Source organism: Euwallacea similis, chromosome 12 (assembly GCF_039881205.1).
Source record: "Euwallacea similis isolate ESF13 chromosome 12, ESF131.1, whole genome shotgun sequence".
In the NCBI taxonomy this organism is placed as follows: Eukaryota; Metazoa; Arthropoda; class Insecta; order Coleoptera; family Curculionidae; genus Euwallacea; species Euwallacea similis.
Genome location: NC_089620.1, coordinates 3,243,080 through 3,270,545, shown reverse-complemented (window position 1 = coordinate 3,270,545; position 27,466 = coordinate 3,243,080). Strand labels below are relative to the sequence as shown.

At 35.7% G+C, this 27,466-nt stretch overlaps 4 protein-coding genes across 6 annotated transcripts in view; 2 read left to right on the top strand and 2 right to left on the bottom strand.

Annotated features, from left to right (window-relative positions):
* Positions 1 to 1,259, top strand: part of tweek (transmembrane protein KIAA1109 homolog tweek) — a 31,474-nt gene extending 30,215 nt beyond the window's left edge. The window contains 3 exon segments of the mRNA XM_066395888.1: positions 23 to 153; positions 204 to 399; positions 453 to 1,259. Coding sequence (XP_066251985.1) covers positions 23 to 153; positions 204 to 399; positions 453 to 640 — 515 coding nt within the window. The 3' untranslated portion in view covers positions 641 to 1,259.
* A 683-nt stretch (positions 1,260 to 1,942) lies between these two features.
* ATPCL (ATP-citrate synthase) lies at positions 1,943 to 20,263 on the bottom strand. Of its 3 annotated transcripts, none has more exons than XM_066395839.1 (18): positions 20,125 to 20,263; positions 13,174 to 13,403; positions 10,737 to 10,940; positions 9,223 to 9,558; positions 9,043 to 9,163; positions 8,791 to 8,988; positions 8,609 to 8,739; positions 7,981 to 8,213; positions 5,615 to 5,650; positions 5,212 to 5,376; positions 4,701 to 5,155; positions 4,605 to 4,647; positions 4,431 to 4,551; positions 3,865 to 4,194; positions 3,540 to 3,658; positions 3,135 to 3,306; positions 3,004 to 3,073; positions 1,943 to 2,835 (listed from the first exon to the last, which is right to left on the bottom strand). In XM_066395839.1, the coding sequence occupies exons 2-18, from the start codon at positions 13,376 to 13,378 to the stop codon at positions 2,457 to 2,459; spliced, it is 3,318 nt and encodes a 1,105-aa protein (XP_066251936.1). In that variant the 5' UTR covers positions 13,379 to 13,403; positions 20,125 to 20,263; the 3' UTR covers positions 1,943 to 2,456. The 3 variants fall into 3 exon arrangements, with proteins under 3 accessions (XP_066251936.1, XP_066251937.1, XP_066251938.1); XM_066395840.1 differs by lacking the exon at positions 20,125 to 20,263 and adding an exon at positions 16,989 to 17,212; XM_066395841.1 differs by lacking the exon at positions 5,615 to 5,650.
* LOC136412699 (facilitated trehalose transporter Tret1-like) overlaps positions 11,224 to 27,466 on the top strand; it is a 28,303-nt gene continuing 12,060 nt past the window's right edge. Inside the window, exon 1 of the mRNA XM_066395866.1 lies at positions 11,224 to 11,335. Coding sequence (XP_066251963.1) covers positions 11,307 to 11,335 — 29 coding nt within the window. The 5' untranslated portion in view covers positions 11,224 to 11,306. The remainder of the gene's footprint in view (positions 11,336 to 27,466) is intronic.
* Positions 21,435 to 26,010, bottom strand: LOC136412697 (facilitated trehalose transporter Tret1-like). The gene is made up of 6 exons (XM_066395863.1): positions 25,475 to 26,010; positions 25,123 to 25,258; positions 24,355 to 24,540; positions 22,848 to 22,967; positions 22,624 to 22,790; positions 21,435 to 22,564 (listed from the first exon to the last, which is right to left on the bottom strand). The coding sequence occupies exons 1-6, from the start codon at positions 25,595 to 25,597 to the stop codon at positions 21,527 to 21,529; spliced, it is 1,770 nt and encodes a 589-aa protein (XP_066251960.1). The 5' UTR covers positions 25,598 to 26,010; the 3' UTR covers positions 21,435 to 21,526.

Genomic DNA, 27,466 nt, shown 5'->3' with positions numbered 1-27,466 from the left:
TAATCAATAACTTTAATTACAGAAGAAAAACCTGCTGTTGAATGCAGTTTCATCACGGAGTTTGAAGACCACATTTTCGTTACGGTAGACGCTGAATCGTTCTTTTTCTTGCACGATCTTATAACTTCGTATCTCCAAGAGAAGGAAAGAGTGGTGGGTTTTTCCTTATCCTGTTAAGTTAAACTGCAGGTGTTTTTTTTTAGCTTGGTGGGTTTGACAAACGATCAATTTCCGACCAAGAAAAGTTGAAGGCTAGTCCGGGTGACACCCCTGTAAAGAAAAGCTCTATAGATGGAGATATTTTCGCTAAAGATTGGAGGGATTACAACTGCAAAACTTGGCATCTTGAGCCTACTGTGCGATTGTTGAGTGTTGCTGGAAAATATATTGAACCATATGGTAACTACATATGGATTCATCGTATTAACTTTAGTAATATTTTTGTTTAATAGGAATCGATTATATCTTACAAAAATTGGGTTTTTCCCATGCCCGTACAACCATACCGAAATGGCTGCAACGAGGATTTATGGACCCCTTAGATGCGATATTAGCGGCCCTCACGCTTAGGGTAATACAAATAGTCAAGGAGGATCGAACGAATAAGGACGAGAGAAAAGCTATAGATAGTAAGAAATAGTAAATATATCTAGTAACTATTGATCAAATATTTAGTGTTCTATGGGTAATAGTCTGTCTGATGGTGAGATTAGTATTAGCATATAGCTCATTTATTGCTATAATTGTAGGTTAATAAAGAAATAGCTTTAATTGTTAGCTTTCTTCTCTGTCCGGTTTTAAATATTCTCATTTTTTTTATAATTTCTTAATGTTAAATATTTATTCATAACCTTTTGATAGATTCTGAGGTGTTAACTTTTCTATGTGATATCTATCTGTTTATTCAGATTAATAATATTACCAGCTAGTGATTTGTAACGATCAATTGGTTTTTCGACTTCGTTAGGAATACATCTAAGTATTTACTCATAAACTCTGTATTGTGGTTAGAGTATTCTCAATCAACTTGTGGTAGATTAATTCCAAGTTTTAATGGTATACAGGGCGGCCGTTTTAAGAGTTTCACTATTGGGATTTTGGTTATTTTAAGAGATACAGGGTCGGTTAATTCAGGTCAGGGGTGAGGTTATAAAACGGGCACTCTACGTATGAATTACAATAAATCGCAGTTGTATCGAATACGACAAATAAATTGTCAATGAACTTTTAAGACTGTTTTTAAATCGTTTTTTAGCTTATATCTTGTTTAGTAAATTACGCCAACCTGGCAATCTTTGGCGTCAATACACGTTTTGCTCTACAACATATCCGCATAACCATAAACCTTCTTTTCAGTTTCTGTTTATATTCTATCAAGGGTGCACAAAGTAACAAAATGCAGTAATTCTTTATAGTGTTCAATTTTCTAATACGAAGCGGTGTGGCCTGTGCGAAACCACGTCTTTGTTTATTTTCTTCATGACTTCGCTGGAAGAAAATAGGTTCAGTAACGCATATTGTGAATTTTGTACTAATACATATGTTCCTATTTGAAAACACGACCAAACAACCTGAAATAGTCGCAGTGACAAAGTTCTGCTTGTAAAAGCTTTCAATGCCTATCTGCATATCGTGAATATTAAAAGACCTTTTATGTTAACATACAAGTAAGTATTGTTTGGTAAATAATTGCTTCCCATATGTTTAGCATAGCTAATCTGAGTATTTTTTCTCTGTGCAGAATGCAACAAGTTTGTGGAAATGTATGGAGATCTCCTGAACCTTACGAGATGGAGGATCAGTCAGATTCGGGTAACTATGCTATCTCTTGACTTCCTACATTGCAGGCCCCAAGTGTCGTTAAATACTTCAGCAGATTTGATAAATTGACCGCACTGTTGAATGAAAAAACTTATTTACCTATTATTCTTTTCTTAAAACATTCACTTAATACGTCACTTTATTTTAAAATAAAAACGAATTTACTGAGGTCAGAAAACAATCAAAACGTGCCTCACCTAATTTATAAGTTAACAGGATCACACCTTTGCGCGTTCTAATATTTAAAAACCCTTACATGATAGTGCACTAAAACAATATACAAAAATATATAAATATCTTATAGTTTTTTAACAAAAAACATTTCAATGTAAGGCGTGCTTCCATACTCTTTAACTTTTCATTTTAATGAGTATGTGAAGATAGCCCATTTAAGTCAACTCCAACATGGTATTATAATAAGGACTCCTGTGCGAGACACCATTTACTAGAAGTCTATTTTTTAGCATCTACATTTTGCCTGTCTTCCTAAAAGCTTGAAAGAAATATTGCTTATTTGTAAAAAGCACATATCCACGATGTTAGGATATATCAATAATTTTAGATCTTTCGGCCATATACGGCGCTTATAACTAGACAGAAAAGAAGGCAGACAACATACAAGTTCCAGAGGATTATTAATTATTATACTGTTCAGGCAACACGTAGGAAATGTCATCCCACGGGTGTCTGTATAAGCCTTGTTTCAGTCTCTTCTGGTCCATGAAGTGCCCGATAAAACCGATGGTCCTACCTAGGACGAACAGAGAATTGATGGCACCAATGTTAATGTATTCCTGGGCTTCTTCGCTGGTGAAACTACCGCAAGTTCGTAGCATGTCCACGAAAGCAGTTGCGATACAACCATCAACGTTCAGAATCAAGTTTGGTTTTTTGCTGGTGGTAATTTTCTCCACTTCTAGAGCGTATGATAGTAGAGGAGTAGCTGGGAAGTTGGCCAGGACATACTCCTTGAGGATGGACACCCTTTGATCGGGATTGTTGATAGATTTTACTCTTGAAGAAGAAATATTGTTATATAACCGAATAACATGGCAGGAAGTTAATAGTCTATATTTCCCGAAATAATTTTGTTATAGTAACCTAATTTTTATCATGGAAAAGTGTCACTATGCCGATTGATAATACAAAACAAATGAAAACTATTTCACTGGCTTTTCTTACCTGTGTCCAATACCCATGATCAATTCACCCTTGTTCCTCATGTGATTTACAAATTCAGTTGGATGCATCCCTAAAACGAGAATTAACTGTTATAAAAAAAAAACTGAAGTAGGTAACAAAGAGAAACTTGCCTTTGTCATATGCTTCGCTAAATTGGCGTGCAGCACTGTCCAATGCTCCTCCAAATCTATCGCCGATTGTCAACAATCCCGATACCAAACTGGAGACGAGATCTTTGCCAGCTCTGGCGCATACAATTGTGTTGTGAGCGCCAGACACTGCAGGCCCGTGATCAGCAGTAACCTAAATATGTAACATGTAAATGTATGTCATACATTTGACGCGAATTATTGATAATGGTTACGATGGTAAGTAAATTATGACTAAAAATTAGTTTAAGTGCAAATTTAACATTGCGTACACAAAATGATTTGAAACAAAGTCGAATTACTGCATTTTGCAACTATTGTGCATATATGTGCATGAATTGATACCACGTACGTGGAGATAGTAATGGAAGTTTCAAATATACATACCATTAAACACATTTCGAAGAATTTGCAGACATATGGAGGTAAACATCTTTGGAACCAAAGTAGGGATATTACGCCACCAATTCCTACATTTTTCTGGAGGACTTCAGAAATTGGCATACCTGAAAAAAATAAATATTGAGTTATAAATGATGTTTCAGTCATGATATTGTGTGTCAATCCAAGGCAGACACATCAGGTTAGAATATCAACAGGTCGCAGTGGACAAATAATAATTTTACTGATAAATTTGTTTCCATAAGGGTCTAAGTTAGCATTGACTGTCGGACACTCTATATACTCCGTGCAACTATTAAATAAACATTACCAGCATAAATCAACTCTTGTCCCCTTTCATCACAAATCGATGTCATAAAACTAGCAGGTTTCCTGATGAGACCCAGTTCCCGGGCCCAACTATAATCCATGGGAACTGTTGGTGGTGGAACTTCAGGGGCGGGTACAACAACCCCTTGTTTTACCAAGCCATCGTAAACCGATCTAATTATCTCGCCCAAACTATCGAAAGATTCTGGAACGTGGGCGCCACATTTTCTGAGGGCTTCGTTTTTGGATGTTGCGGTTTCTTGGGTGGAATTCGCAGATGAACCGGCATGACCGAATTGTACTTCCGTTGTGAACATGCTGGCGCACGTACCTTAACGTAAAATAAATTACTCAAATGTTGTCGATATCGAATTCAAATATCGTTAAACATAGGTAGAAGTTTGTCTAAACGCAAATGGCGAGGCATTAAAAATATTTTAACCCAAATGGAATGCATTCAAATATTCGGTAGTTTGTATGTGCAGTCACATTTCTGAAATTTTGCAGTAACATTGATATGGGATGGTATTATACATTAAAGAACTTATAATTTGATGAAAAACTTACCAATGCACCAGGCTACCAAAGGTTTTGTTATTTCACGCTTTTTAATGGCCTCACAGACTTTGTACTCCTCAGTTCCACCTACTTCACCAAGGAGAATGATCATTTTCACCTTCTCATCAGCCTAAAAACATCATAATTAATTAATATTCATTAAAATTCTTGGGCAAAACAAACCTGGTATCGCTTAATATGATCGATGAAAGTAGTTCCCGGGTATCTAAATTAAAAACAATGTTCCGTAAAATTTCCAATTTTTTTTTTTTAAAGTACCTGTCTCCCCCAATAGCAATGCCCTCATAAACTCCATCAGTTGTGTGAGAAACAATATTATTCAACTCATTAGACATCCCTCCCGATTTAGAAACATACGCCACACTTCCCTGCCGGTAAAGCTTGGAATGAAGAATGTTATCCATCATTCCGCCAGTATTTCCTATTTTGAAACAACCTGGTTTCAAGCCTCCCACTGTAGCTGGCCCAATTATTACGACTCCCTTTTCATCAGCTAATTTGATCAATTTTCTAGTCATATTTTCAGGAATCCCTTCAGCGATTATGGCAATAGTTCTGATTTGAGTATATTCCATGGTCTCCACGGCGCTCTGATATGCCGAACGGAGAGAAGCAAATGAAATGAGAACATCAGCATCGGGATGTTTTGTCATCGCATCGTTCATTTTCTTATAGACTGGGATCAGAATTTCTTTATGCCCCCAGTAGAATTTCTGTTAATAGCAAAATTACGTAAGCGAAAATTAAATAGGGTTGCCGATTTAGAAACCTGCTTGTGGTCACCAGTGAAGGGATAAATAATGGCCACCACACTGGGTTCCTGACGTCTACAAACAAAATCGAAGTCCAGCATTGACTGCACAGCTCTATTTTGCATGCCCCACACTATCGACTTGGTGGTGGCTGTGAAGAGTGGTGACGTGTTGGCGTCTCCCTATTGACATTTAAATCGATCTTTTAAAATTTATTTCAAGTCTTAAATTAATGCGGACAGTTCGACAATAAGTGACCGAGAAAGCTTGATATAGGCACAAATTTTGACGAAACATCGACAACCATGCGCGATGGTTAACTGAAAAGTCGGTTTTCAGTCAAACATCAATCAAAGTTGTTATATGACTAACAGATGAAGGAAACATAAAACTACAAAATAATGATTTAATGGCACTGACCTGAAATGAGGAATGCGTCTCCATCTGGTTTGGTTCCTTGAAAAATTATTATAAATTAATTTTGGCGCTCACTCAAGTGTTAGTTTTGCAATTTCAACAGTTAAGAGTGTACCTTGATGTCAAGTTGGTAAAAGAACGAAAGATTTGGATTAAGTACAAGGGTGCACAAATAAAGTTCATCCCTTCGAGCGTACTCGATTTTAACACAAAAAAAATGTAATGAATAATTAATTGTGCTAATGATCAATGTATCAACGAGTGAAATTAAAAGTTCAATACTATTCAAAAGATGAATGGTGGTACAATAATTAGCTATCCGGTATTGTTCAGTTGCACTTAACTTTTAAAGAATCTTATTCAAAAGCTCTTTCATTGTCTATTAGGGCTTATATTTTTTCTGGTTATTCGGTTAGTGCTTTTAGAGGACGAAATAAAAGTTAATAAGACATAACAACAGATTTATCAGGATCCACTTTAAAAATATAAAAAAAAGCTAATTTTTATGAAGTAGAAGATGTATAGTCCGTATTGAATACTTCTATTCCACGCATTCTATAGAATATTGTATATGTTGTATAAATACATTAATTTAAGAAAGATAAAAATTAGAAGGGAGGAGAGGATATTCACGTAACTAATACATTGAACATTTTGTCTTTAATGCAAAAAGTGTGCGACTGCATTCTATCGTTTCATGAAGATCTAGCAATGCATGCATTATGCATTATATATATTATGTGAATAGTGTGGATTTGAAAATGTTTCATTAGACTTACAGAAGGAAAAATATAATAACAATATAACTGTGATCTTAACAGAAGTCTAAGAAAACCACCGACACTCTCCAAGTCTAGAGAATCTCGGCATCTCTTAAATAAAACAATATATTTCCACTTAAAAATCTTCATGTGGGCATTTAAATTCATTGACATCAATGTACGATTAGTTTAAAGCTTTTTAGTAGATGCTACATAACTTGAAATTGGTTAACTGTTCAAAATGATTTACGCTGAAAATGAACATTACTAGCATAGACGGCGTTATGTACCTTAGAGTGGTTAAGGAACATAAAGTTTGCAGAAAAGTAATCATTTTCAGATATTTACAAATTAAAATGTAACCAAACCACCATAGAGAAGTACATGGAGCCTAAAAATACATTAGAAATAGTAATGCTTAGATACATGCACTAACTAATTTCCAAACATAATCAGAAAGCTTTAACAGCATTTATTTACATTAAAACAAAACTATTTTCGCAGTTTTTGATAAATGGGTTCTACTCGAGTAATGGCCATGGCCCAACGAACACATTGTGTCTGAAATGTCTGCAAAAACACAATGTAGACTAGATTGGACTGTGACCTATGTATAACGTAAGTCAAAATTATACTATAACTATAGGATGTTCCAAATAAGGAAGTCAAGCATGTATACCATATTAGTTACGAGGCTGCAAAAATTTGGAAAAAGTTGCCCAATTTGTAGGTTAACACACAAAGATGTTTCGACTTTTATACAGTTTTAGCTACTTTTCCAGATATTCAGGAAAAAACGAATATTCTAATTTTCGTTTTTTCCAAACAATTAAAAATCTACTCACGTAAATGGAAATGAAATATAAATACACTTTTTTATAAGAATTTTTAGTTGCTCAACAAGGCCCATGAATGTTAGAGAGGTGGAACAAATAATGGTCAATACGTAGAATCCTTCTGATAATTATGTAAAAATATGTTAAGACTGACTATACACCCCTGAAGTGGGAACCAATAACCCATGATATATGTATAAATAGTGAAAAAAACACTGCAGCTAAAGGTGTAGTACACACCGATTCCCAAAATAGCTCGAACGGAGATTAAATTGTTATGAGTTAAAGTACTCTTATGATAAGCTTTGACAGTTGTTTCAACCAAACGATAACAATTATTATGTTAAACTCGACGTTAGTAGATCTGGATTCGATTCGTTAACACAGCAGATGGTTACTCTTTAGGTCAACTTATCTATTTGCCGTTTTTACAAACTTTGGATTTAGTAACCTTGTTTTCCATAATCTGTGTATCTACATCCAACCAGCTCCTCATCACATTTAATGCGTTTCCAGCTTTCTGATATGCCGTAAAACAATTACCATCTTTGCGATCCTAAAATAATATTAGAGAGAAAAATATTAAACGACATGCAGAAACCATAGAATATCACAATCCAAGGACACATTTTCTTTACCAATTTTTTAATATTCTGTGTTTTTTCAGAAAAATGTTTAGTGCAGTTAGGCGTACGAATTTTCACGTCCCACTTATCAGAAACTATGCAAACATTAAGCCACAACATCAAAGCCATTACCCAACGGACCTTACCATTTTTTGTCGGGCTGCAGCATGGTCAGCGGCCGCCTTAATTGCGCTCTCTCTTGCAGCGGCTGCTTCTTCTTCAGGTTTCTTTTTAATCGGTTGCTTATCTCCGGAAGGGAGTAAGAAGTTAGCAGTTGCGAATTCGACGTTATTTTCTTGGGGAATTGGCTTGGTGCCGAGAGCCATACCACAGATGGATGTCATGTGGGTCTCAGGACCGAATACGTAGAGAGGAATACCTTTTAAATATTTGTAAGTTAGGAAAACTGAACACCCAGAATTCCAACACTATCTTCAGTGTCTCCAAGCGGCCAATTTAATTGTAAGCGACAAAACATTTCCTAATTTTTCCAAAGTCTATCTGTAGTTTTATTTTGCCTAATCTGGGGTTAGATTTTTGGTAAAAGCATTAAAACTGTCCCGGTAGATGATGACAAATTATAAAACATTATAAGGGTCAGTAACACTCTTCAAATTACGCGATTTAAATTCAGTGTAATTTTTTTAACACATTTGTAATAAAATTTGATATTAGTTAAATTTCTAGTAAATGCATTCTACTTGCTATTGCCTTGATGATTTATGATACCTTCGTGTTCAAATAATTGATATATGAGTGTAAAAGAGCACTAACCAAGAGTTTGTCCAACTTCTCTCATGCGTCTCAACCCTTCTTGGTAATTTGGCCCGGCCCTTCGAACGAATATTTTTATGTTGTGTTCTATTAACCTATCTTTGAATTCGATTAAAGCTGTAATTATCCCTCTAGAACACCAAAATTAGACTATGTGCAGGCAGCGACTTCAAATTATTTACCTAAATGTAGCTGCAACGTTTGTGAAATTGGCAATACCACCCCCGATAATCAGTACCTTTCCTTGAGTATGCTTCTCGTGGGTCATTAATGATAAAATGGTTTTTGCATATTCGTACGTCTGCTGCTCAGAAGGCGCCCCGGAGTATTCACCGTAGTTTGCTAGTTCGGAGGTACCTCCAAGATCGCAAATTGTGTCACTACAGAATAAAACATTAAAACTTAATTTCAATTTAAATGTGTGTAAAATTTACGTGTAGATTACTGATGCGCCTCCACCGGCTACCATGGTCCAGATACGCCCTTTCTTATTAAGAATAGTCAGTTTTAGCGAAGCACCCGATTTCGAGTCCAAATCAGCAATATAAGCTTCCTCTGTTAAAAAAAAAGGGTGATAAGCAAACCCATTTTATTTAGAATCTTTATTAAAATACCTGGGAACGCATCTCGTCCAAATGGCGAAGGATAATCAATTTCCCCCCATTTAGGCTTGCACATGAAATCGGCAGTAGCGTCAAGTTTTGCGGCCAGATCCAGGATATAAATTTGATTATCGGTAACTACCAAGGGATTAATCTCTAGATAGGTAAAGTAAAGATCCACATAGAGTTGGTATAAGTTAAAAATGAATTTCGCTATTAGGTTCTTTTTGGAGGCCGATTTTACGTGCGTCAACAAAACTGTAACCACGTCTTCTTCCTTTAGGGACTGGCCGACGAGAACTTCAAGTTTGATAGCTTTACTGTCGACATCACCGATATCAACCCCACCTGTCATAGAGATCAATAATTATTATTAAACTGTTGGATATTGAGATTAGCTATGTTTTGGAACTTTAAAAATAGGTGAAAAGAATTAGTTATATGATGATACAAATGATGGTGTGATGATGCTAGATCCGCAGACGAATGTATCAGACTGCACCAAATTCAAGTGTGATCTTTAAAAATCTCACGATGTCAATAATTTTGGGTAGAAAGGATTCATAGAATTGTAAGGAATGGTAGAATGATTCTCATTTAGTTGCTCTACTAGTACTTTGATGATATAAGGATAACACTTTCCATTCTTTAAAATTCTGTGAACGGAACGGGTAAATTCTAAAACTTCGAATTCTTTAGCAACTCATCTCACAGATGTATTGTTGCCTATGTAAATCAAATACTCGAGCTGCTGCTCTGGTAGAATTATCATTTAGGTAATGAAGATTCATAATCTCGATTCTCTCGTGCAACATGTAGGTTTTAATTAAATTAAAAATAGCAAGAATTATACACTGATGTCTCACCGCAAATTAATAAAAATTAAATGCAAAAAAATGCCAGTCAATTGTTCTTAGTAGAAAATTAAATTACCTATTTGTTGTTAATACTTTTGACGTATTAATGTTAAATGTCAATAGAGGTTACAGTTAACATTTATTACGATAAGTTGTGAGGAAAAATACACAAGTAACAATGATAAAATTGAATTAATAAAAAATATACCATCATTAAATTAATAAAAATATGACTATTTAGAGAATAAAATTACCTTTTGAGGTATAACACCACTCTCATTCTAATTTAAAAATTTGAAAAGGATTGTCCTCGGGGATAGAAGGATCTATATTAAAAAATGATCACTGACAAATGTCCCATTCAATGTAAAAGTTGACTTGTTTTGAGATTTTCTTAGAAAAATAATAAACGAAAACATTTGGAGCTTTTCCCCTAAGCCACCCTATATATAGGATATTTACTCACTAATTTAATAATGTGACTCTTAAATGGGCAAGAAAGTAAAAAATCTTGGAATGGGCACTTTAGACAAGCGCCTGCTGTAACAATATACAAAGCAAGGAGGCACACCTCAGACATTTTAGTACATTTAACCTATTTATGCAAATAATAGCACTTCGATTGTAATTTCTGAGCCAAAACGGTCTTTTCCATTAAATATTACTTACCTTGATGATAAAACAATATAGTATCAGCATGCCTGTGAGAGTAAATGCACACATATGTTTCCTCTTCTTCCTTGTGAGGAACAAAAGGTTCGATGATGAAGTTCCTTAATTTGCCAGTAGCTTGCCCGATTTTTTGTTCTTTGTTCATCCGGTCGCCAATCCATTTTAGGACTTCATCAAAAGATTTGTTTACAGCAATCAAACCTAAAATAAATCCATTTCCGACCGATTACAATTTTGATAACGGAACAATTTGAATTATTTTAGATCATAACGTAATAGGGAACTTTCTAATTTGAATATTTTATTAACTGGAATGCGGACAATAATTATCCGATGAACATGGAAAGTTATTGCCCTCAGAAATTGGCACCGAGGGAAAATTATGGGCGCCAAAAATTGCTCTACGACCTACAATAACATGACGTATGCCCATTTGGACATATTCCAAAAAGACGATTACAAATTTTGGTTTTGCTGCTTTGTCAGTGAGTTTTCTTAATGGTGACGTTGTTTGTTGTTTTTTTGACGTTCTCAAGAAGCACAAGGAAGTAAAGTGTTTAATCGCAAATGGCCGAGAACTCTGATTCTGTTGAGATGTAAGTAATTGTTATAAGTAGGAACGCATAAGAAATGACGACTGAATAAGCCAAAATCAAGCTTGTTTCAGTGTGTTTTAGACCGCGATGACCTTAGATCAGGTTAGAAAAATCGAAATAAAATTTACGTTAAAAATTGAACAACAACATGTTTCATATTTCTTACCAACGCCATTCGCAGAAATTTCGGTTATGTACGCACGAGTGTACGGAGACGAAAATTAGGCATTTCAGCATTTCGCATAAATACGTCGGAAATTCTACGTAACAATGACAATCAAAATGTTAATAGCTTTTAATTAGGTGGTTCTATCGCATCAATTTGTGTTAGGAGCAAACAACTATTTCAGTGGAAACTAGTTATTTTATTAGAAAACGTATTGTATAAATAATAAAAAAAGCAAAAACGCTGAATATAACTTCAATAATTTGAATATCTAATTGGTTACGACCGATTTCTATTTTAATTTGTATGAGTTACAATTTTCGATAATAATTTACATATTGCATTTATTCTTTTTTTTACATATTTACATCCCCAGATCCCCCCCTCATCCATGATTTCAGACAAATATTCGCTTCGATGGTGGAACACCTGTAACAGGCCTGTTGAGTAACATTAAATTCGTGTCCCATCATAAGGGCGAACAACAGGTTTTGACATACCAAATGGTCCGACTCTAAATATCCGCGAACTAATTAATTAAGTAACTGACGGCGAAGAAGGCTTAAAAGCTGCTAATTAGTTTACTTTACGAGTGTAACGAGTATGCAAGAAAAGCTGGTAGACCAAGCTGAAGGCGAGGTACGTAAAGACCAGCACATGTTTGGGCCCCAGAGATTCAGCGCGCAGGCGCACACTGACAGAGGATTAGTGCTGATACATTACTTGTGAGACGATAAAATATGTACTAAGATGGGACTGTCTATCAACCCTGATAAGACAGATTTAATCATTTCCAGCAGAAGAAAGAGGAACGCAGGATTGAAACTAGAGGTCAAGTAATTGAGGGTAACCATCAATAGCAAGCTAACCTGGTAAGGCCACGTGAAAAACACTTACAATAAGACAATAACACTGATGTGACAACTGTGCAAGGCAGCGGACAAGAGATGGGCCCTGGAACCGCAAGTCCTACACTGGCTTTCAAAGCGACAATCTGACCGAGAGTCCGTGTCTGTGGATCTGTAATTTTGCGGCCGGCGATGAGTAACGCTCGGTGTGAGATAAAGTTGCCAGTGCATTTAGGACCGCACCGTGAGCGGCGCTCAATATCATTCTAGATCAAGAGGTGTGTTAGAGCTTTCGGCAGAAGGATTGGCGCCTACGAACAGTGGCGATCAACGCTGGTTGAAACCCGCTATTGGAGGATTACAGAGCTCTTTGGAAGGGACATAATACATCTAATTAACGCACACGTTCGTAAACGTAATAAATGACGAAATGAAAAAATCCAAACGAGATATCCAAATGTCACTTGGTATCTGAAGCGCAAAAATAAAACAGGAAAATAGCAGTCCACAGATTTTACGTAAAACCTTAAAGATAAACAAAACAATTATAAAATACATTTTTATCAATGTTAGTAGCAGATATTTCATTAAAGAATATGCTACATGATGTAACGTGATTCCTGTCAAGGCAGTATAATAATAACCGTGATTGAGATTATTGTACTGTTATTATTGGACGCAAAACATTTCGATGATAAATTCCATATATTGTCCCAACTGTTCTTGGCTAATAATATAAAATGCGTGGAACGATTAAATCGAACAGATTCATACTTTTAGTGAATCTTCAGCGGTTTCTACGATTAAATCTGACGAAAACTTACCTAGTTTCCCTCTTCTTTTGATAAGCTGGTCAGGTTTGACTACCAACTTCTCGGTTTTTAACCACGGGTTACTGGCTACTAGTGCGGCAAAGTTGGTATCTGGATCCACGCTGGCAAACTGGCATTGTACTGCTGCAGTATTCCCACCCAGCTGTTTGTTGATTAAATTCTTTCCGGTAGCTTCCCGGATAGCCTTTGCAGACATTGTTCTTCCCACTTAGTTGATGAATCTACATCGAGAGACATTATTCATTTACTTACTGTAGATAAAAGAACCCTTCCTGTTGGAACGGAGACATGAAAACGTAATTTGGTCGTTAAATTGTTACACAATTCAAACCCGCACGTGGACATTTCTCAAGAGTTTATTGACTCTTAAAAATCTTACTTGCAACATGGCCGCATAAAAAGCGACCCATTATGTATCTCCATAATGCAATTTAAATATTCCTGTTGGTCTAAAAATATGGCTAATTATGATGCGTTGTTCTGTTGCACAGCTGCCTAGGTAAATAGCAATAAAACCATCGTTATTGATAATAAGTGCTAGTAGTACTAGACAAACCTATAATAATATATCGAAGGCCAATGAAAACAACTTTCCTTGCACATTATAAGCCAAATGTAAAACTTAACGGAAGCAGCATTTAATCCAAGCTTTAATCAGAACGCAAGTTCTGTTAGTGTTTAAATTAACGGCAAAAGATGCGATGGGTAAATGCAATGGGTGTCTGAGCTTGTAACAAATCTGACTGAGTAACCTCCAACTATGGACTTCAAGTAGATGACGGGAGGAGTATTGAATGTAACAAATTCATTTTGAGTCTATGACAGATATGACGAGACAAATCTCTGTTTACTTCAAGCACCTCACAATGCGCAATCCGCAAAGCTATGTGAAGACATGGAACACGTCAGCAGAAACAGCTGCAGCATTTCATTTACGTGCTCCATACTAAAAAGAAGTTTTGCATCAACCGCATACACCACAGTAACGGCAAGCAACTACGTTTTGCACATGAAAATGTACAGTGGAGGACTCAGAATGGATCCCTGAGGAAATCCTTTGGTTCAATTGATCTTATGAGATACAATCTTTCTTCCTTGGATATTGAGTTCAACGATCTGTTGCGTTCCATGCTTCAAATAACGTTCAACTAATCCAATAATTTTTGCACGTAAATGAACATTTTTTTACAAAATAAATAAGGAATAAGTGTTCATTTTTCCTCTGTTAAGTTAAAAAAATTAACTCAGAAATTTCACGACTAAGACTGCCACGACAAAGCCCCAAGGTACCAGCACTTGGGCACTGGACACATCAGGACTTCGGGAAGAATGATTAGAACAGCACATTTTAAGGTGGGTTGCTTACATAAAACGTTAGTCCTAATTTTTTAATGCCTGAGCTACAGGGACATAAATTTAAAAAAGTTTTTATTTTTCGATTTCCGAACCGTCAAAAAGTATCAAACCAATCTGACGCACAGAATACTCTCGTGAAATATCACAAGAATAAATAATACCAAGTGATTAAATTTATCACTGTCGGAGATGTGGGTATCGAGGGGTATAAATCGATAAGACTAGATAAATACATAATAGTGGAATGGAAAATTTAACCATTCCTCTGTAAACCAGATTTTTGTGATTTATTGCCTCTGAGCAAGTTTTATATCACAGACGCTTTTGAAGTTCGAAAATTAAAAATTTTCTAATCATTCCTGGTAATACAACCAGAGACACCTTATATAATGTAAGGAAACTGAATGAAATTCATTAAATTCTTCACATAGCTAATAAAAAGTCAAACATCTGTTATCACTGAATATTCATGATCTTTTTTTGTACGCCAAATAATTAAACATTTAATCAGCAAAAGCAATTAGCACAATTTCAAAACATTAAAAATCGAGGGGGACTGTCCAAGGCTTTTAACATTGTGTACATTTAAAACACATACACATAAAAGGTTCATTATGACACCGCGAAATAATATTAATGCGCATAAGGGCGTTGGAAATTAAACTGTTTCAAAAAGTAGTAATTATTTATGCTATTCATGGGAAAGTACACGTCTCAGGTAGGATCAATTAATTGTAGGAACTGATTAGGAGAACGTTACTGATTATACCAAATCGAAGACAGATGCCAACAGTCGATAACGTAATTATTCGCAATTTTCTAATTTTACAGAGGAAAGGAAATGTAAATCAAAAATTACGTCGATAAGATAGTAAGAGTTGGCAACTTGTAACAGCGCAAACCTCTTTTTAGATATATTTAAAGTATGTCATTACAGGGCAGTGTCATGTAAATTTGACTTTGACATTTTTTGTCTTCACAACCTTTTCAACGTACATCTAACGTTAACTTTAAATGATAAATTTTCAAAAAGAACTAAAAACGCGCTTTTTCAGTCATAACGGGCAACTATTTCAAAACGCTGCCAATACGCTAATTTCAAATGCAGGTATAGGTCAATGTCAGGGTCAAAAGAATAAACATAGGTAGTGGCAATGACAGTGACATTAGCTGGAATAGTGACATTGACTTAAGAACATTTGAATAGTTATAACATTTTAATGATCGTATGTGATAGGAAGAGAGACATGAGAATCACTTCAGAAGAAAAAGAAAGCTGGTTTATCATTTTGGTTTGTGTAGTGCTTAACGATAAACTGAAATGAAACTTTATTTTTCCATTTCGACCGCAACTCTTCTAAAAAAACCGTAACTCTTGGTGAATAAGGGAAAGTGATAACGTTTTTGGTTCATGTCAAATTTCACCATTAAATGCGGAATGGTCTGTGTTGATGGGCCACCATCAGAATTTCATAGAAATCTTTGAAAGGGGAACACTTCAGGTAGTAAAAGGGAAACTTGTCAATGACTCCCTACAACGATCAAATTTAATTTTTTTATAGTGGCAACTTGCTACTGAACATAGAAATTTGGTTGCTTTCACCTGGCACTTATTTACTTACTCTCCAAGGCCACCGATTTTTTTTTAAGCTTGGAAGAGCTTTCAATAAAGAATTTATTAAGAAGCTTAAATTAATTTAATTCCGAATGTTGGATTTCTGATACAAGTGTTCACGTCCAAAATTCAATAGTCTTTATGTTCTCAAATTTATTGTCTGTAAGAGTCAAGTTTGTTCAATTTATGACTCCTTTTCTTAAAACAGAAGAAAGAAGAAAGTATGGGTCTTTTGTTACTTGAAGTTAGTATTTTCACCCATGTAAAGACCAGATGACCAGGACAATAAATCAAGAGAATGGTTGCAGTGTTTGACCCTTTTAATACTGATGGGTGGTAAAAGTGTGAGCTTTTAGTAGTTAGTTCGTTACAGATCTTTTGACCGTTAACACGTGCCTTCTGACTGTAATAAAGAAATTAGAGTTCTAACAGAAACGATCTGTCTTAGATTCTTTTATTTCTATACCCCATAATCTCACACCGAATCAATGAACCGTAAAGTTCATTTAACATTACATGTTCGGTGTTACGCACCCTACATGCCCAATTATGATCGTGTTATCGTAAGAAACGGTACATTTACATGCGTAAATATTCTCAACCGATCTCATCTCCATCGCAGTAGAACGACCGTAGTAAGGAAAAGCAACGTTAGATCTCAATTAAATTTTAAAACCAAATTGAGAACAGCCAAAACTCACAGAACTTAGCTCATCGAAATACTCAGTACGTCTAGGTGACGACGTGTAGCCTAGTGTGTATAACCTGAATCAACAATTCTTCGCAAAGGTAGTAAATTGCAACCTATGAATGCAAATTGCCTTCAAATACATACGTATTTATAATCACAAACTACTGCTCACTACACGTTAACAAGTACCACTTTCACTTGTGGTTACGGTCAGTCTGAAGAATTTCAATAAAAGTCGTATGATAAAAGTAAGATATTTGAATGTCACGATACGAAAGAGAATGAATATTGGCAGCTCGAACCTTCAACCGAAAATGCTTTCACCGTACTGGGAAGGTACGCATGTGGTACTCGCTAGTCGATGCATTCAATTGGTGATAAACCGTTCGTAACGTACATGTTCCGATGGTGATGATAGCGTGGTAATAAAACGCCCATTTTTTAAACGCTGCTGCTAGGCAGCCACTTGTTGTTTATAACGTTCACACATTTCCTACTAGACTCGAGAGTCTTAGCAATAAACTGGCTCTTGAGCCTTATCAAAGGATGGCGAGACAAAGGTGTAACTGTTAATTAACTCGTGTCTAAATTACTTAACAAATAGCTGGAGTGGTAACCAACTAGGAAACGTATAATTTTATCTTAACAATTTGGATTCTCTCTCTGTCTCTCTCTCTCTCTCTCTCTCTCTCTCTCTCTACGGCACGAGCAAAGCGACGTTTCGCAATGTGACACGAGTCATATAAAGTAGCATTTCCTAACGAGCTTCATAGATGAATGTTTCAATTTGCATAAATGTGGACGTGCTCAATCAAGCCCTGTACTCCTAAACGTTTGCTGCTGCTGGTCCTGTTCTTTAGCTGAGTTATGAATTACGGATGTCTGATTTCAGTGGTAAATGGCAAAATACAATTCAGCGGGCGCAAAAAATGTCGCAATATTCTTCTTATTTGTGCCAGGAACGACCCGTTCAGTACATATTGACATTTAGATACGGCTTACACCTAACGGACTGAGGTTATTTGAAAGTCGAAAGCATTATATAATCACTATCTGACCACGCAATTTTTTTTAACAATTTTGAAAATAGCAATATCTAAGCGATTTTTTAATATTTTCTCATAATCTTCTTTAGAGAATTTTATTCAATGTCGAATGGTTCATTGCAATCGCATAAACAAGATTATGTCGTTATTGTTTTCAGTAATATTAATTTATAGTTAGCTTGAATTAGAGTTGCGACATTTACACATCATAACATATTTCTAATCTTTGATTGACTAAAGGGAACGTACTAACGTGCACTTGGGTAGATGTCGAATATGATAACCACGAAATCAAGCCTTGACTTTTAGTCTCAAAACCAGGTAATAATGAGAGGTGAAGGTTATGGTAATGTCTTGCTAATATGGATTAGGAATACAAAAATGTAGTTAAATAGATATGAAAATTATCATAAGTAATACATCTAATTTCCTTGACAATGTAGAAAATGAACATATGATTTCCCCTTTGTTAGATATCAGACCTGTTTCTAATGGAATACGGCGTATATCAATTTTAACTTGCGCTCTTTTAGATGTGGGAGAAAATCAACGAACAAGAAAACTTTGTAAATATTATTATCAAAATGCATTTAACAAACGTACAGGGTGTTAAAAATTTCAGATTTTTCCGTGTTTATTTTGCAATTTTTTCTCTTTCTAAAATATACACGTTGTAACATATCATGGAGATATTTCAGGGAGCAGTAGTACTTGGTAAAATAATTAAAAAAGGTTAATAGCCTCATTATCAAAAACGCACCATTTCCAATTTACAGAGTGGTAAAGTTTCACAATTTTTCTTATATTTTGTGTTTTTGCCATGTATGTATTAGATTAAATTTATGAAATTTCATGCTCCTATTTTCTTTAAGACCCTCTATAACAAAATGTCAAAATCGACAGTAACCATATACAGGCTGTTATATTTTTTGGGTCATGTACTATTTTATGCTTTGTATTTTTTTAGCATGTATTAACTGTATGAACTGTGATACTAAATTTAAATTCTACTTTCAATTCTTTAGTTTTTTGGGTTCTTGCAGTATTTTCACCATTGTCACAGAATTTCAAAAAATATCTATCTATGCAAAGGAAGCCAGGAAAAAATAATCTGGCTGAGTTATCAACTATCTGAAACAAGTCATAACCTTTAATTGAATGTAAAAAAAATAGGTGTACGAAATTTTAAAAAATTGGCTCAAGGCATACATAAGAAAAATGTAAAATATGAGAAAAAATGTGATATTTTGCCACCCTGTGTATCAAAAATGGTGTGTTTTTGACCATAGGTCTATTAGCATTTTTTTATTATTGTGTAAAGTATACTTTTAAAATGACCTTGAAATATGAACAATAGTAATGAATGAAGTGAGCAACTTAAGCGATGACCCAATATATTAGAACACATATTCATTAGTAAAGTAACATTTTGTATCAATATCTAAAGGTATTGTCTTTGAAGCCGCTAAGCAATTTAAGGTTAAGTTGCACTATTTTATTGATCTACTAATTTATAAATAAGTCATGAATTGTTACAAAACACTATTGCATTATGAATTCTCAACTACAGAAATTTTTGGAAAGTTGTTGAGTGTGATTTTGACTTCAACAGGTCATGACAACAAATATAATAAAAAAACAAGTATGCTAAATTCTTAATAAATTTGTTGATGAAAAGAGAGGTTACGGCAAAAAGTTGGCGACAGCTGTAATAAAATACTTGATATCTCAAAAACTATGAGAGACATGTATAAAAATATATTCAGGTGAGATAAAGAGAAAACTTTTAAAAAAACTGTTTTAAAATATGGTTTTGCAGCTGAAAAATGACAAATTTATTAATATAAAATTTATCGAGTTGAAATTCCCCATGCATATAGAAAGGTGAACTTAAGTTACTTAGATGAATTATTTAATATTAAGTACTTAGGTTACTAAAATACTTAGATACTAATAGAAAATTCTAAACTGGACAACCTTCCAAGCCTTTGAGTGTTTAGATTATTAAGGTTACACTGTAGAAATCTAAGCAGTAATATATTTTGTTTACACTTATTTCATAAATAAAAAACTAATTTATGAAATTACCAACTATTCCTGGGTAAACCGGTAAAGTACTCATAGGCTCTAGGCACTTTGACAATGTAAACGGAAACGATTGCTTTTCTCTTAGGTATACCCCACAAAAACCAAAACCTGTCGATTTTTTAAATTAAATACTGTAACTGACCTACCTTTTTGTTTTCGAACTGTGATTTTTGAACCCGGCTCACTAAACTCCCTCTTAATGTAATTGAAATATCTTTTTTGTAAAATTACACAATATTTCTATAAAATGTAAGCAGTCACATACATATTTGAAATTCCAAGAGTTCCAATGGAAATGGAACGGAATTGGCATTGACTTTGACTCGACAGACGAAGCTGAGTCGTGTTCAGCTACGATACATTAAGTGTGCCGAGAGAGTGAGTGCGTTAGAGTGTTGTCCGTGTATGATTAAAAGCGAAAGGAGAGACGATCATCACTCAATTTTATATATCATTATTTCTCTATTGTTCACCTATGTAGTCTGCTTTTGTAATGGGATATAGGAGATTAACATGTAGATCTTATTTAAATATAGGACGTAGCAGTGAAATGACGTAAAAGAACTTTAATTATTAAATGCAACAATAGAAGACATTTGAGTATAAGAACTCATGTTCAGAAATGTCTCCTTAAGGTGTTACGATCTTATAATGCTTTAAGACATTTATATACAAAAATGTATTTCATCGAGTACGTTTCATTTTAAATTGTTTGTACAAAATAGCAATGCAGTAATCGTTAAAAATGTATTTGGATTTCATACTTAGTATTTGGATCGTTAGTTCGGATAATATTGGATCGCAAATGTGGTCTAGTTCCATGGTCTCCTAGGTCACCCGATTTGACACCTTCAGATTTCTTTCTGTGAGGACACGTTAAGTCTGTGTTTTATGAATCGCCAATGGAAACAGAGCAAGACCGGGTCGCACAAATTACTGCGTTCAAAACGATTATCAAATTTCTAGCCAAGTCCGCAGAAATCATGTATGCACGTCGTTTGAACAGTTGCGTTCAAGTTGAAGGACGACATTTTGAATAATTATTGCAGTGTTATTTTGTACAAACAAAAATAAAACGTATTAAAAATCAATAAAACTCACTTTTGCTGATAACTGTATTAATGCATCGTACGGTCGGAGCGTCCTAAGGAGACATTTCCAGGTTCTTACAGTCGAATGTCTTCTATCGTGGTACTGAATGGTCTCTAGAAGTTTGATCCCATAATTCTGAACCAGCCCGTATAAATCAAGTGAATTGAATGGCCACAACGTGACTCGGACCAAAGGTTTCTGAAGCATTGAAATTGTTCACTTCTATTAAATAAATAGTCAAATGTCTTATCAATTTACGCTGTATGCGAGTGTACTGCTAGTCCAAAGCTAATATTCAAGTCAAATATGAAGCTTAGATACGGACATATGTAGTTTCACTACAAAGGTTCGATAAATAGACCCATTAGAGAAAATTACACTTTAATTATGTGTTTAGCGCACTATATATTTTATTATATATAAAAAATCCATAATTCTACAAGTGTTCACCTATTTCTAATCAGTTACTAATTGATCTTTGAAATTCTTTTTCTTGGAAGCAAACCTTTGAGAAATTTGTTCAAAAGTTTTACCCAATGTCTCGGGCAACCACACATACAGAAAAACCAATCCAACCGTGTTTATAAATCCTAGAATAATAAATATGTGGTCTAAAGACACAGACTCCAAAACAAACGGAAATATTTTCACTACCACAAACATAAGGATATAAGCTGTTGAGACTAACAGTCCCCCAAGGTTAGCTTTAACCTTGATGGGCAGCAGTTCCCCTATGAGGGTCCACGGAATGACCAAGTACCCAAAAGAGCTGAAGCCAACGTAGGCTAATACCAAAAATAAAGCTACGTTGCTGTTAATACTGGATTGTAAGCTAGAGATCGAAACAGTGCTATTCAAACTTATTTGTGGAAATCTTATCAGTTCGGAAGTTGAGGAGTTTCTAACGAACGATACAGCATTGTATGGTGAAAATGTTGATAAAACACCAACTTCTGTGTCTGAACTGTTAGCTGCAGTCAGATTTCGAGGAAGAATTGTGGTGGCGTTCAATTCATTACGGTCATCCAACAGCGTGGACACCGTAGGCGCAACGAGATCGATGTGGTAATGACTGGGTTGGAAAAGATACATGTAAAATCCACATACAAAGCTAGTAATTATCATTCCAAATGCAGATGTGAACATTAGCTTGCGACGCCCTATTCTTTTGGAAATCAAGGCTGATATTACAGACATGACAAAACGTATGGTGCCTAGTATCACCAAGGCACCAAACCAATCCATGTCCTGGTTGCTTCCTATTTGACGAAATATTTCGATCGCGTAAAAGATGATAACATATGATCCTGACAACTGTTGAAACACAAAGATAATGAGCAATATCACTAGAGGTTTCCACACCATGGGGTCCTTGTAAATAGACTTTAAGCCCTGCTTCATTTGGATGAGTTTAGATTTTTCGGATGTCTCGTCCGTCTCTTCAGGACACTGGCACTTACTCTCCATGACTCTTCGATAAGCTTCCTCTGCCAACTATGTAAAATTGGAAGAACCAATTCTGACTTTACCAAGGAGCGGTATCAGGTACCCACCATGTCGTTTGAATAGATCCATTTCAACGCCGCAGCACTGCCTAGGGCGTCATCCTTGAAGATAGCCAGCCAGTAAGGGCTTTCTGGGATCCAGGTCAAGGCGACAGTGAAACACAAGATTAAACAGAAAAATATTTTCGACAACGTGCGCCAGTTAAAGCAGGAGCCTGCAACGAAAAATATAATTAAAAATTCCGTTTTACTTTTTATTATTGATGTTTTACCGAGGACGCAAGTAAGGAGGATTCCAAAACAGACAAACACACTGTTCAACGAGAGGAGCATTGGTCTGTACTTGGGGTGTGCTATTTCACTGACGTAAACTAGAGCTACGGTTGTCAGCCCTGCAACAAAGGGTTGATCCAATAATTGAAGTAAATAGATGTGTGGGATTTTCCTGCAATTCCATTGGTGGCAAGTGCCCATTGCCAGCGATGACGTTTTTGAATATGACGGATATGACTTAGTTTCAGTTACGATCATGGTTACTGACGATAATGGTAACATGGTTGCACTGCTACTTTTTAACTGTAATGAAAATCCACCACCCAGTATTAAATCAGAGTATATGTTCATTTGAATTCATGTAAACAGATAATATGTTTATGGCGTGACTAGTTTGTTTATTATTTGCAAAACGGTGCGTCATGAAAATTTTTGAAAAAAAAAACACTTTTTGCCATTTTAATCTGAAAGCATAATTCAATAGAATTACGCCATGAGGAAGCAATGTCCCCAAGACTCTACAAATAGTTATTGCGGAACTCTTCCTCTCTCACGACATCGACAGTCCAATGTAATGAAATCGGACAAGTAGATCCTCAATATTCCTCAACCTCAGCTCTTGAATTCTAGGATCATACGCTTGGGACTGCAGTACTGAAATCACTTCAGTCTCATGCGCATGATCTCTCATTGACAGATCATCCTTAAGAAGTAAAAAAAAAGATTTCCACAGCTAACTATATTAAGGGCGTGGCTAGATTAAAAAGCACATACCCTCTGTCTAAAACAGGTAAATAATGACATATATGTGGCTCGTTATTGAACTAGGAAGCTAATGATGAAGGTTGCCATGGCAATGAATGTCATATGAAACGTCGTCGATAATTGAAGATGGGTTGTATTCGTTTGCTTCTGATTTAATTTATTTTTGATTTAGATTGATTTATTGTGTAGTTATTAAATTTAGTGCAGAAAAAAAATCATATATGCACCTCGATTGAGAAATTCTTATAACCCTCACATCTTAGATCTTTCGGAGCGCTGCGCGCCTCGTGATTTAAATTTGAAGATCGAACCATAATATGCGCTTCACTACCTTGGTGTTAATATGCTTTTCATATCCGAATATGAGACATACATTTGCATAAGACGGTGGTCCCTTGTTCCCTAGATAGTAGAATGAAACTGGCCCAGTTTGACCTGCGGTCTCTAAGGCCACTAAGCAACAATATCGTGAAAACGCTTATATTGGCTCACGTAATTTTATTTATTAAAATTGCCCACGTGGATTTATTGACCAAATGGATTCCTCGTGGAAATCTCAATCGTACTAAACCAGCACAACCATCCAACCAATAATCAGTATGAATGGTAATACCATAAATCTTGTTGAGAATCTATGTTGATATGGGATGCATTTTTATTCATAAGGCATTGGTGGGGGACAAAGGAGTATTTTGCATGCACATTCGGTCCATGATACTTTCCAGAGGACAATAGACCTACCTGCACCAAAACCCGCTACAATCCTTGCAGCGTAGATGTACCAAACATTAGTGGCAAACGCATGTAAAGCCCAGGATATTAAGAAAGGTATAGTTGTGAGGATGCATGTTTTCTTCCTTCCAAGCCGGTCCATTATAGGTCCTATACAGAGTGACCCCAAAGGCAGGGCTATGGCTACGATGCTAGCTAAAATTGAAATAGGTCTCGAAGATTTGGTAAGATTTTACCTTACAATACAAATAAGGTCATTTATATTCGCAATCAAGGCTGAAAATTCGGTAAATTACGCAATGAGTGTTTTGATTGTAGTGACCAATAAGGAGGAATCACTACGATCCTAAAGGACTTAGCCATGGCTAAAAGGATTTTCCGGGAATGGAGATATATATTATTGTGGACCTTTATCGCTCCTCCAGGTGCTGCCTTATTCTTCCTCCCAGAAGACTGTGTTAGACAATCGATTGGATCCTTCGTGAGAAGAAACGATAGCAAGAATACGTGTGGCGATGATAGAGAAATGAAGTTCATGAGAAATGTCGAGTAGCAACATGACATTGGACCTTCTCATATTTGCAACTACAAGAAGAGCTATCGCCGCCTCATCTCTCATCTCTTAGTCATTACCGCGAGGACTATAGACAATGCTAGATATCGCGACAAAGGAAAGAGGCGTCAGTAAAACCTCCTCGGGATATTTTCGTGACACAACTGGGCATCTTCTCTCTATTACCCAATCAATCAATCTACCCACCCAATCAATCTACCTACCTATCCAGGAAGCCTGTGAGCTATCTATAACGATGTTACTTCCTGATTCTTTGAGTTGTGGCAACAGCACCGCACTGAAGGACATGTTTATTCCAGGCTGAATTACAAGTGTATTTGCAACGCAACATGCTATAATCTGAAACAATTTTAATATAAATTACGGTGACTTACCACTGTTCCTTACATGGCAGTCGTAAGTGGAGGCGTTTTATTGTACTTTGATATAACATACTGGGGACCGCTTGAAGGCTGATTCGAAATGGCTTTTAACGGAGGTAATTAAAATTGCTGAGGTGGGTGTTTGACATTCTTCAAGCATAGGTAGATATTGTTACGTACTACGAATACTTGCCTGCTTTATAGAGTCTCTCCAACGGAGCCGTGAAGGCTCGTTTTCACCCCCGTCCAAATTCACCTCGTGATCCTTCAATTTTTGGTTAGCCGCCACCTCCTCGGGACCTTCTCTATTAGTCATGTCCGGCACTTAGACCCTGGTAGGTCCCACTGCGATCACTCCATTTCCTCCGAGAAGGAGAGTACTACCAAACAGGCCACAGTCACAATCAAAATCCGGGATACAACGTTATCGCCGCAATAATGACCCGTCTTCAACTTTATGAATACGACTCAACATGACGAAACAATACTAATGTATGCCTAAGTCCAAAGACCTCAAAACTGGAATAAGAATCAACGGCGGCGAACGTAAATTATTCCATCTACCAGTACAATCGCTTTATCTCAAATCATGCCATCAAATAGTCTATTTGTACAGCCTTTAAGGTTTGTGTATATTTTCGCAATTTCGAGCAATTTTTTCCAATCTGATTTGATACCTATTTGCCCAAGAGGCAAGAAGCAAATTCACTAAGTACGATTGTTTCACTGGACTTAGATACAGTTAGTACTACGTGGATGCGTTGACTTACTTAGATTACAGACACCTATTACGTTTATCTCTAATTCTAAAATGTATTGTGATTTAATGTGGAACTGAGATAAACCATAACTTTGTAAATATGTCTACCAGGGGTACGAGAAAAGATGCCGGGAGTGTAATTCTCCCGTACGACTTGATGCTTACCCAAACATTTTGGACATACAGGGTCCGGCAACGGGATTGAACTACTTTAAAAAGCTTGCTGTTAGAAAATAAATGTAGCGATTCAATCAGCCAGTACTGAAACGTGGACTTCATTGTTGTGGCAATTTCTTAATGTTTGCAAATTACGTCTTTAAGATATCCGCCATGATCACTGAGACACATTTGGAGTCTCTTCCTAAAATTTTCCAACACGTTCCGAAGCAAATCTTGGGGAATTCCGTTTACTGCTTCCCTAATCCAATCTTTTAAGTCTTGTATTGTCTGAGGACGAGTAGCGCATGCTTTTGCCTTTAAATAAGCATTGAAAGTTGAAGGTGTAAATATTGTTTGAGCTTGAGGTTCAGCTTTTTTTATGTTAAGTGGCTCGTAGTCGGAGTCGCCTAAAAACAGAAGAAAAAACGATATTTTATATGAGTCACTATATTTTTTTTACTGCAAGACTATATCCATTTTTCAGTCTGTTTTTAAAACTCACTTGTATCTGGCGAATAACCATCGCAGTAATTTGTTTGGTTTGAAGACCACTTACGCCAGCTCCATCATCCATAGCTACCAGCGTCTGTGGGGACAGATTCAGGACCCGAATCTTTACAAGGGTCGTCAGATGAATTATTATCCTTACTTAAATTTTAAAGAGCAAGGCAAATATTTTCTTTGTCCGGTCTTTCATCTAAAAAAAAATTCCATATTATCTTCCAAACATTCATATTATAGGCAAAGTGCACTGCTTTTAACAAATTTAAGGTTGGTTTAAAAAAAAACACCTTTTTTGCAAAAATGATTAAATAGATAAAAAATAATAATTTCTTTATTTGGTACATTATGTAAATATGTATCTTACCTTTTAATTTCATAAAAAATAGTCGGAAGCACAGAGACCCACTAAATCTAAAGTTTTTTAATATACGGAAAATCTCCGATCATAATCAAAATCGAACCACAATAGAAGTAGAACCTAGAAAGACAACCACGGATTAGCGATTAATTAAGCAGAAAGGTGTCAATTCCGGAGATAACACTTTTATTCATAAAATTTATGAGTTAACACGTTATTCAAAGGAATGGATTATGATTATTTTGTAAATAACGCTTTTAAAATTCTTTGTAAGAAGGAAATGGGCGCCATTTGTCGCTTTTGCGGTTTACTAACAGATGAAGAAAATGGTTAACACCTGTTTGAGCCAAAAATCTAAAATTTTTTTAAAAGTGAGTTTTAGCACCAAGAGCGTCAATTGTGTG